The 12144-nt window shown below is 40.1% G+C and overlaps 1 protein-coding gene across 1 annotated transcript in view; it reads right to left on the bottom strand.

Moving 5' to 3' along the window:
* LAMA2 (laminin subunit alpha 2) overlaps positions 1 to 12144 on the bottom strand; it is a 434604-nt gene that overhangs the window by 173657 nt on the left and 248803 nt on the right. The window contains exons 23-25 of the mRNA XM_019538207.1: positions 7419 to 7555; positions 4821 to 5057; positions 2073 to 2216 (exon numbers count right to left, since the gene is read on the bottom strand). Coding sequence (XP_019393752.1) covers positions 2073 to 2216; positions 4821 to 5057; positions 7419 to 7555 — 518 coding nt within the window. The remainder of the gene's footprint in view (positions 1 to 2072; positions 2217 to 4820; positions 5058 to 7418; positions 7556 to 12144) is intronic.

Genomic DNA, 12144 nt, shown 5'->3' with positions numbered 1-12144 from the left:
AGCTGGGCCTCTTATGTTCAAAGCCTTGGAATCTTGCATTAAGATGAAACACATCTCTCATGTTCATACACTGACACCTCGCTATAATAAGTCGTCAGGGTTGAAAGGTTTGTGCCTGAATTCACTGAATGAAATCTGAATTCACTTAAGCTTTTATTTCCTCCCCAAAACTATTGTGTTTACTAAGTGATATGCAGACCTTGAACTATGCAGACCCAAAAGCTATACCTGCTTGTAAAAATTAAAGATGTCACATAGCTATCTAGGAATAACTGACTTCACTGAGGACATTTATAATATGGCAAACAAATCCTTCCTGTGATCAAAAGAAAACTACAATACTTTCTGTACAGAATTACTGAAATGTTCACATATCATCTATGAACACACAAAAAGAAAAAGAAACAAACTCAGAAATACAGACTGCATGTTTCTAAAGAGTCCGGAACAACAATTAAGCTAATGAACAAGACGTTGCTACCAGTTGTCAGAAGGTGGGTAATGTGTGCTGTTAGTTTCATCACTAATTATCATTCCACTTAAAATTCCCAGAAGCCTTTATACAATTATGGGACACAGAAGTATTCCTTATAATTACCATCTTCAAAGTAAACTTCATGGAGGTGGGCCATGATACATCAAATAGTTTGATCAATCAGAAAGTTGTGACTGAACAGGAAATACATGTAAGTTCTGCCTCAGCATCAAGAATTTATGACTTTACCAGTGGCCATGAATACATTTTGAGGCACACTGGAATACTCAGAGCCATAAATGCCCAGGTGATCCACGATGCAGCTCTAAAGCCCTACTTAAACCTTAACATTCAAGGAGGGACAATTAATCAACAGACAGAACAAACAGCAACTTTAAATTATGCTAATTTTGTACATTCCTGTGAAGGCCAAAGCAGTTTTCAACAAAATTGCTACTTTCATTTGTGGTATAACTGGTTTTTATCACTCTTATTCTGCATTCTTCTCTACTCTCAACAACATCTAATTGATAGAGTGAATTAACAAAACTTAGAAATAGTTCCAGTTCTCTGAAACCCTTTTCTGTTCATGAGCAGGGAGAAGAAGTACTGTTATACTCCAGAAGGAACTCATGTACTAAATGGACAAGGGGAAAATGGCTGATACTGGTAACAGATTGACAAAGAGATATGGAGCTTTTCAATGAAAAGTTTTCACTTGAAATTCAGTCCAATTCCCAATTCAGTGGAGGCCAGAAGCCATCATCTGATGGCTGCTTGATGTCCTGTGAACAAAGTAAGTCAGTGGCCTCAGTTGAGTTGCCAGTGGGCAGGTGTTCATTCCATAATTGACATATTTTCTGGCAGAGAGATGAATGACTGAATGATCTGAACCATCCTCCTTCTATTAGATATGGGCCTTCCAGATAACAGCTGAGACACACTGGCGCAAAGTGATTGAAAAGAGTCCTGTTTGTCTGCACTATAGCAATTATAGTAATACAAAAGGTTTCACACCCCAGGACTGTCAATCCAGTACTGGGTCTGTGGCTCCACTCTTATCTCAGGGGGTAGGCTGCTAATTGTTGTAGTGGACTCCACTCTGTACTCCAGGATTAAAACTGACCGTTATCTGTAACAAACACTGCTTAAAATTACAATAGGAGAAAAATAAAGGGTTAATACAATTCAAATAAAATCTACATATTTCATAACAAGCAACTCTGACCCTGAACTATGTCTGGGGAAACTGTACATCAAGTTCAGATTTTTATCGCTGTATCATATAAGTGAAATGATGCTCTAGTGCACTAGATCTTCACAGCACAATTTCCCCACACATGACTACACTGCTCTTTACAGGGTTTTAATAGCTTCACTTTGGCTTGACATCTATTACTGTATCAAAGATTTTTTTTAAATGTCTTGACCCTAATTGTCTAATGGAACACGCTTCTCTCTCCACTTCTCAGCGTACGCAGGGGAAAAGACTGCTTAAATGTTTTGCCATTTTCTAGCTACCTCTCTGTGCTTGACTAAAAGACGCCAGCAGGAAACAACATTATCGCATTACACGGCTCAGCAGTTCCCTACTCACCCACATACGGATCAGCCCCTCTGCCTCACTGCACTCAGTAGTCTGGCCAAAGCAATAGCAGCTGCTGCAGCCAAGTGGGTTTCTGGCAGAGAATCCAAACATACCAGGCTTGCACCTGTCACAATGGACACCTTCCACATTAACCTGTAAGAGAAAGAACACAGGAGATGGTTTTACTTAGGAGATAAAACTCACCCAAAATAAAAAAAATCACAGTATACAGAAAAGGGGGATTCAGAAAATATAAAATGACTAGATTTAAGTAAAGATTTAAGGAGCTTTCAAATTTCCAATTGTTATACTGTAATCCACTGGATAATTATAGGTTCCATGCTGGTAGAAGTATATATAGGGAAATCAGATTGAACTTTGGATATGGAGGGTTTAATAGCTGATTGAAAAAAAATCAGAAACTTCATATCCTTTAAAAGTGACAGGGTTAATCAAACCTTTTGTCTGCTAGGAACTTGTTTTGACATTCAGAACATTTAAGGTGCAGTACCAACTGTACTTGCTGAGAAACACATTTTAATAGAAATATTGTGGAGAAAAGATTTTTCCTCTCTATCTGAATAGTTTTCCACATCATTGAACAATATTAACAAGGGCTGAAATGTGCAAGTATTTGCTGCTGCAATATCAATGCTTTTAGCTTCATTATATAATTCCTATGAATAAAGAAATTTATACTGGGTGTAACTACACATGCACTTTATTGCAGAGCTGACTAATTAGCTCTGCAGTAAAGTGGCACCATCTACACATGCACCCGTACTACTCTCTGGGACAAGTACTATCCTACTTACATGTGCCAAAACCAATGTATAGACAGTAACCAGGGGCTGGCTAGGGTCCAATGGTGCTACAGTGCAACCTTCCCCGCTCCCCCAGCCCTGCCATGGCTGCCCCACCTGGCCCCAAGCTCCTGTCCCCTGAATCAACCAATTCTGAATCCAAAGTGAATACTAGCCAATTCGCACAGGCCTACTAATTGCACATATAGATGCACCCACTGTGTAGCACTGGATGCACATAAAAGTTACAGTCTTCTTGAAAACATTTAATACTAAATTTGTGGCATTTTAACAAAAAAATTGAAGTATTAATAAGCAGGTTATTAAAAAAACAAAAACACAATATCACTTATACCGCTCACCAGGAAAAAAATATTTGTTGTCAATATTGTTGCCACTGTTTCTATTTATTAGAATTAAAACAATGTTGACAAATTAATGCACACTGTTTTAAATTTTTTTCTGTCCATCCATAATAGTCACTGCTTTTGCACATTGTTCCCAGTTATTTCTAGTTTCTCATTCTTATATGCTAGCCCCATGCTGCTGTGTTTGGGTTCAAGACCTTTGATCTAATATCCCCCAATATTCTTAGGAGAAAATTGGAGGATTGTGGGCTTAACTCCAAGACTGTCAGGTGGGTGAGAAACTGGCTGCAGGACAGAACTCAGGGAGTCATAGTGAATGGTTCTGTGTCATCCTGGTGAGAAGTGGGCAGTGGTGTCCCACAGAGGTCAGTGCTCAGTCCAATATTTTCAACATCTTTATTAATGATTTGGATGTAAGGGTGAAGAGCTCACTGGCCAAGTTCATGGACAACAGCAAGTTATGGGGAAGTGTGGTTACACTTGAAGATAGGCTACAGATACAGGTGGACATAGACAGGCTAGCAAGTTGGGCGGATCAGAACTTGATGAAGTTCAATGTTGAGAAATGTAAAGTGCTCCACCTCAGGATGAACAACCCCCACCACACCTACAGGCTTGGCGGCACCAAACTGACCAGCACCATGAATGAAAGGGACTTGGGGATAACAACAGACCACAGTATGAATATGAGCCAGCAGTGCGATGATGTAGCCAGTAGGGCAAATAATACTCTGGCATTCATCAATCGATGCATCTCCAGCAAAGCCAAGGAAGTGATTCTTCTGCTCTACTCAGCACCAGTGCACACTTCAGCCCAAGGAAAAGGCTGGGAGGGGACCTGATAGCAGCCTACTGCTACACTAGGGGAGTAACATCAAAGGCTTGGTGAGAAATTGTTCACTGGGGCACCCAAGGGAAAAACCAGGAGTAATGGCCACAAACTCCTGAAAGACCGATTAAGGCTCAACATTAGGAAAAACTTTTTCACAGTTAGGGTGTCCAGACTGTGTACTAAGCTCTCTCCAGAGGTGGTGCAATCACCTACCCTGGAAATCTTCAAGAGAAGCCTAGCCAGTCACCTTGCTGGGGTCACCTGACCCCCAGTTGTCTTTCCTGATTGGTGCAGGGGGCTGGACCCGATGATCTTCTGAGCTCCCTTGCAGCCTTACAATCTATGAGTATATGGTACTTTTAGGCATATAATAATAGCTGCTTTCATTGACATTAAAACTAACAAACAAGAAAAACATTTCTTATGTTTTAGGAAATTCTTTTCTTCCTCCTGGAGAATCCAGAGTTTAGACTTAAAATGGAGTAAAAAGCATACTTTTCACACAAAGATTAACAGGCAATACTGCCATTTCAATTCACTCATCCTTAGTTACTAGTCTTCTGTGCAAGCCTAGCGGTTGAAACATTATGAAGGGCAGTAACATGGAGTAACTCTGACCAGAAACATAGGACACATCGCTGGCATATATTCTACAGTCCAAGTTAGAAACAACAACAGTTCTGTAACAACAGGGTAAAAAAAAGACATAAAATGAGAACAAAGTCTAAGCTGACATCACACCCCATTGTCCTACCTTGCAGCTACATTGACCTGTACGATCCATGCAGGAACATTTCTCCTTCTCTGGATCACAGGACTGTGGATTGGTTCCTGCCAGGAGGCAATCACAAGCAATGCATTGTGGATACTTCCAATATCCCAATCTGCATTCTGTGCACCTTTCCCCGGCAAACTCAGGGCGGCAAAAGCAGCAGCCTGTATCTAAGTCACACTGGAAGCTGAGGGAGCCAATCACACTGCAGTCACAGGCCTACAGAGGAGAGAGACAAAATCAGCCTCAACTGCATTTCTTCTAAGAACTCTTGTTATCTGCAGCCATTCATGAGACACATACTGGGGCTCTTCTATAGTAATATATTTGTAATGGCAACAGCAATGCATTTATAGTGCTAGGCAACCTGCTCGAGCTAGTGAGGAGTAGGAGGTCTATCTGTATTCCCACTAACTGTTTTTCCTCTTCATCATATGTTATTTTTAGAGGCTTATGCATCATAAAAGAACCCATACAGTAACCAGACTATTTCTGAGTAAACTAACAAAAAAAGCACTTGATTAAGTGAGCGCACAAAAAAAAAATCATATTCTGTGCAGGACAGCTCAGAGAACACTTCTGGAGCTGCAACCACCCATGGTGCTCTAGTGCCATTGACAGCCACCAGACCTGGTGGAACAATTAGTCCTTATGGTCCAGGGTGGACAACAAACTTCTTTTTTGCAGATAAAACTTTGGGATGATAGAAACTTGACTCTCTCCAAGGAATGGGACTTGCTGCAAAGACACAATTTTATCAGGAAACTTAATCACCCCACTATGCATTCACTTCGGAAATTATTCTCCTCTTTGGCCCCTCTTCACAGTGCACACTGCACTGAAATATATATCATTCAGTCAGGAAGGTTTTCCAAGTAAATGACACTGTATGGGCCCTTGAGGTTATATAGAGAACAATCCCTCAGTAACATAATGTGGCTATACTGGTGTGCTATCACAGGACACCAGTAATTAATGCCAGTATTACAAGTTACCACAGTAACTGGCATAGATACTCTCACTAAAGTAAAGGAAGGAAAGCTGGCAAAAGGAGGGGAACATGCAGATTTAATTGTAAACAAAATGTTAATCTTGTTTAGGTGACTATCTCTAGCATTCCACCTGAATTCAAAAGATTGTTTCACAACTCAAGTGACTTCTAAGAAAGATACAAATTCAATCTTTACTGTATATAACAGAAAATCTAATGGTTAGGGAAGGTCTAACAGGCTGCTCCATAGTGTAAGATTTAAAACCTTTTCACAGTAAGAGGCTTATTCAGTAAATTATGTCAGAGCATAAAGCCTCGAAAGCAAATTGCTCAACATACATTGAATGTGCTCAGTGTGCAATATCTAAACCTAAATTACAATCAAATGTAATGTTTGTTTTGCAAAGAGGCAGTTCTGTGCAATGCTCTGCTCTCTGAATTATGACAGGTCCTGAAATTTGTTGCTGTAAGAGCTCAAGTGGAGTGGGCCTTCACACCTTGCCTAAGAGAAATTAGCTGTAACATGTTAAAGGGGAAGATGTAGCTGATATATCATTATTAATTTAGGTGGTGCCACGGCATCTGCCATGCTAATGCACTTATATAAAAGACAAACAGAGACTGTATTCCACAGATCACACATGGGGCTTCACTCTTATTAGACCAGTTTCAGCAGTTAACCACCCTGTATCATGGCAGAAAGACAGAAATTTCACAAGAGAAGCTGTACATGCACATTTGGAGAAGAAAAGACGAGGCAATTAGTAATCAACCTCAGCTACATGACAAATGGCCTTTTCAGGCAGTATTTTAATGGTGTACAACTACACTCAGGCAACATAAACTCTTCTGAGTAATTGCGGCAGTATTAAATCCCACTTTGTCAATGGGAAAGGCAGATAGAAGCAGATATTTGAACTTGGCATAATTTTCACTATCACTAGTTTGAGGCTTTGCTGAATGTTACATTACTATAGCTTTCATAACATTTCCCTTACTTTCTTACTTACTTTCATCATCTTTTCCGTTCCTTCTCCTTCTCTTTCTCCCCTACTCTTTTTTACCTCTCATGTCAAATGGTAGGATGTGTGGGATTTAGATGCTAATAAGAATGTTTACACTTCTCTTGATAAAAGAATAAAGAATTCAGGTTAAAGATGACATTTACTCCCATTTCCCTTCCCTTCCCTAGTCTTTTTTCTAAGTACATGACAAAGGCCTTCTTTTATTGAGATCTATTGAGCCTGTATTTAGAAGTAGTGATCTTCTTAGTTGTGATAATATGCCTATAATGAAGAAATCATATGCAAACAAGAGACAGTAGCTTCAGCATAGACAACAGTAAGGCTCGCTGTAATTACTAAGGCTTTTTATTCTGCAAGCAATGGACTGCATCCCCAAGGCAGAGTATCTCCAGAAGTCAGGTACAAGTCACAGACACGTATAGCTCTGATCAATAATAAACCTCACAATGCAAACAGAAGCATGGAGTGCTGCATGAGCTTAAAATTGTGCCCTATGTGTAAACTACCATACTTTATCGCTTAGAAAGTATGTAATGCATACAGAGAAAATAAAGATCTGCTCACCTTGCACCCACTGACAATGTCATAGCCCCAGTAATTTGGTGCACATTTGTTACACTTCTCTCCTATGGTGTTGGGAGGGCACACACAGCGGCCGGTGACTGGATCACAATTATTGCCAAAATGGGAACATTCGCAAGCTGCATAACAAGTCAAGAGAAATAAAACAGAGAAATTCACCCTTACTACTCCATACTATTTACTGTTTACATCAAAGCCTACACTGTACAACTTTTTATTGTCCCCTATGTACACACACACACACACACACACACAACATTTTCCTATAAATAATATTTATATATGCAATGTTGATTACAGTAGGCATGTACAATATTTTTCCTAAAGGGAAATAAACTTATCTTTGTCTCTTATTACTATTTGAAATTGAAGGGTTCCCCATCTTATTGTTCCCTGGTATATCCCTGCAGCGAGGCTCATTACAGTCAAATATATTTATTTGCCATCCCCTAATCTCTTTTGTTGTTTCCTTTCTTTTCACAATTAAACCATCAAGAAGAGACAGAAGGAGAAATAAGAGGAGTATATTGGTAAATAGCTTACCACTGAACTATTCACAGCCCCAAGTGGGGGTTACTAACATTAGAATTAGATTTTTCATGCTCCCCTACTGCTCTAGAAGGCAGTAAAATAAAAATTTTGGTATGCTGATTCCAGTTTTTTGGCACCTTCTGCTTGTAAGACTTGTGTAATAAAATCTTCACACTAAAATGGACTCTGCTTTCAAATAAAATTGTAAGTTTGGAACAACACAGAATGGAAACAGAAGAAACAAATCAAGGTACTGAATTGTAAAATCAAAGATTTTTTCTAAACAGAATGATCACACTAAAGCTTTAACTGGAGGTAATCAGAAGTAATGCACCTGCTCACAATAAAACAGAACTCATGGGAAACTTCACTGAGTATACAAATAGTTGAATTTGGGGTATTCCCAGCTCCACTGCTGTTGAAAAGTTATCAGTTAAAGCTTCGGGTTTTTATGTAAGACCTTTTATCAAAATATACTGGGCCAGACTGTAGACAAACTAATATAACAGGGGAGGGGAGAAAGAGAACAGTAAGTCAACTCTTTAGTCTGTATTGTACATAGCAATTTGGGTAAGATGGCAGTTTCCATAGGTGGGTGAGATGTAGGAGGGATTGTACACAAGTTATTAACCTCTCCCCAGTCCCTACTACAGCAGAGGGTGAGGAGACAAGAAGACTGTGATTCTAGCCCCCCTACACATGCAGGCATGATGGGATCAAATGAGCAATTCACGCAACTGTGCTTCCTGCAATGTCACGTATTAGATCCCTCCATGTCTTATTGCCAGTGCAGGGGGAGCCCAATCAAGGGCCCAGTTGAGGGACTCTCTGCCGTGGGGGCACCCCATGTACCCCTAGGGCAGGTGGGATCACTGTGGCAATCCCTCTGCCCAACGGGTAAATGAAACCCCAGGGGTGAAAGGTCTGCCCCTGTGGCTGTCTCCCTGCCCTGGGGTTAGTGAAACCCCCAGAGAGTAAGCGTTACCACAGGAGTGATCCCCCCATCTCAGGGGTACATGAAACCTCTGAATAGGGGGATTGCTGAGAGGGACTAAGAGTCTGCAGCTATGGGACTTTGGGTCCCGGCAGCTGCGGGTTGCTGCCATGACCCATATTTCACAGCTTCTGGGACAGAGTTCTGAGCAGCTATGGGACTCACAGCCCTGGTTGGGCATGATGCACCACTGTGGCTCAGAGGCCTGGCAGCTTTTTTGAGGTCTAACTTTACAGCTGGTTGGATCTTTTTATTATGTGATAACTACTTTGTGTAGCTGGTCTCAAGATAACTGCACAATTAACCACTTAACTGCACGATACCTGTAATGTGTACAGGGGGCCTGAGTGAATGGCGGTCTATTTCCTAGTCTGTTTTGACAGAAGCACAATAACACATTTCCCCTTGCCAGGGTCTTATGGGCCAGTATATCCCACTGAAAATACATAACAGAGGTACCCAGCACAGGTGCCAGAATACGGCATGCAAAGGAAGTTTGCTTGGCAATTGCATCTTGGGGCAGATGGTGTGGAAGGGACTGTGGCTGCACTGCCACAACAAGTATTGGGCCTCTCGCAGCTCCCCCATCATCTGCCTCTGGCACACCTACATCTTACAAGTTGAAGTTGCAAGCTTTTTGGCACTCTGGTACATAACATGATCTTTTAAAGCTTTCTCTTGTGCAAAGAGAGTCTTGTGCAAAAGTTCTTCTAACTCCTATTAGATAAGAAGTGAGGCATGGAGAAAAAAACACTGTCTGCAGTTTGATAAAAATATCACTTCCTTTCCCCTAATATTTCTAAAATAAGTCAGGTAATGCAGAAAAATATTCACTTTTACTGTAACCCTGCAGTAAGTTCCACATAGGCCTCCTGCACTCACACACAGCTCCTTGATTTCCTTGGGCTTCGAGGGTTGTTAGTTGTAGCCGTGTTGGTCTAAGGATACAGGCAAACAAGGTTCTCTGGGTAGATGTGATATCTTTTATTAGACCAACTAAATAGTTGGAACAAAGGTTCTTTGCAAGCTTTTGGGCACATGCCTTCAGCGGCCCATTCAAGCAAAGATCATTGACAGACTGAAGGTTGTGCCTCTGAATTCTCTTCTCAGGGGTCCCAGGTCTGAACATTATTTCTCACAAAATTTTGCTTAGCTGAAGATGAAGTGATATGACAATGAAAAACATTTTTTTACTGTTGTAGCTTAACGACACTACCCCCAACTACATTTATTGCAGGTGAAGAACTGAATAGATATGTAGATTTTTTTTCTATATTGTTGCTCCCTGGATATCATTAGTATATGATGGTGTTTTGTTTTTCTAGGAAAACCTTTGTAGATTTTATGTTTCCTTATTATACCAAAAAGATCTCTAAACTACATTCCTTTAAAGATAAAAGAAACCAAATATTTTATTCTATACTTAACTACCTCTATACTTTGAGGTCTTATTTTTTTTCTGTCAGGATATAATACTCTTAAATGAGCCTTCTTTTTCCTGTGATTCATTATTAAGTTTTATATCTTTTTGCCTTTTGATGGAACACATTAAAATTACACTAAGGCCCTGCTACACATTACATATATTACACAATTAACTGGTGAATTGAGCAATAAATTCAGACTGACCACACATGCAAAGTAATTATCACACCACAAACATGACTATTTTGGTATAACAAAAGCCAACTACCTATATAGTTAATGCTTGAAAATGTGTAACAACTCTAGAGTTAGTTTCTGTCTGGCTTTAGTTCGAATTTGGAGCATGGCCCTAAGAATGCACTAAAAATAAATGGGGGGAAAACAGCATTATTTTAAACAGAAATTTTCTCATTCTATAACTTCTAAAAATATGACTCCTAAAAAGTTCCTAACATTTTACTCTGCTTTTTTAAAATTATGTTTGCTTTACATTTGCTCATCAAATATTTCTGTTACAAAAACAACATTTTAAAAATTCTTTGGACTTAAATTGTTCTTCCAATTTAACAGTTTGCTATAGCATTTCCATTTTTGTGCTTACAGAAAGAAAGAGATGTTAATATTTTTAATGTGAAAGCTTACTTGTTGACCTTTTTTGTCACAACCACGTAGGAAGGCAACATTTTGTAGTGAGAGGGAGGGAAGTAGGTATCTATGTATTCTGATTATCTGAAAGATGCCTAAAGGCAGAAAGATTTAAGACAAGGGATGTGCTTTCTGCTTATATTACAGGAGACTGTTCATGAATATCATTCACTGTGCAGTATTCAGTTCTCTCCTCACGTGCGCTAAGAACCTTAGGATTGCAGTTACCATTGCTTTTCATTTCAAGCTCTGTCATCAGTGAGTCCAGGGGCTGATACCTTTCCTTTCCACATGCGGATATGTTTCAGATTTACACACCAGTAACCTGACCTCTGTATACTCATCCTCTTATGGAAGACATTGCCAAGCCACAGTTCTGAATATAATCCATAGCCAAAAGAAGGGTCTTCCTCTGCTAAACTGATATGGAGTGCGTCTCCTTTGGATTTAGTGATCTGTGCCACTCAAGACAATAGGAAGTCATTTTAGTACTGTTTATCTCTATATCCACGAATGTGAATATAAAGAATCAGTGAGAGATGTTTGTATAGAATTCTAGGATGATGCAGTACATATACAAGGCATATTCTAGGTCAGATATTCTACAGATCTTTTTATATTCAAGTTTGCAAAAGGATTTTGCAAGTAAGTTGTCAAATCATGGAAACAGGGGCCAATAAATCTGCACAAGCGGCCAATAAAGCAAAGGAAGAGAATGGGGCTGGGTTTATGTTCACAGAATCATAGAATCATAGAAGTAGGGTCGGAAGGGACCTTGTAGATCTTCAAGTCCGACCCCCTGCCTGGGCGAGAGAAAAAAACTGGACTCAAATGAGTCCAGCCAGGTAGGCATCAAGCCTCTTCTTAAAGATCCCCAGGGTAGGAGCCAGCACTTCCCTAGGAAGTTGGTTCTAGCTCCTAGCTACCCTAACTGTGAAGTAGCTCTTGCGGATGTCTGATCTAAACCTACTCTCCAATAATTTGTGTCCATTATTCCTTGTCAGGAGGGGGAAACAGTGTCTCCCCCAAACCCTTCTGGTCCCCCCTAGTGAGTTTATAGACAGTCACCAGGTCCCCCCTCAGCCTTCTCTTGTGAAGGCTGAACAGGTTTAG

Source organism: Crocodylus porosus, unplaced genomic scaffold (genome assembly GCF_001723895.1).
Source record: "Crocodylus porosus isolate Cpor-Errol unplaced genomic scaffold, CroPor_comp1, whole genome shotgun sequence".
NCBI classification, from domain to species: domain Eukaryota; kingdom Metazoa; phylum Chordata; order Crocodylia; family Crocodylidae; genus Crocodylus; species Crocodylus porosus.
This window is presented reverse-complemented; position numbering and strand designations above follow the sequence as displayed.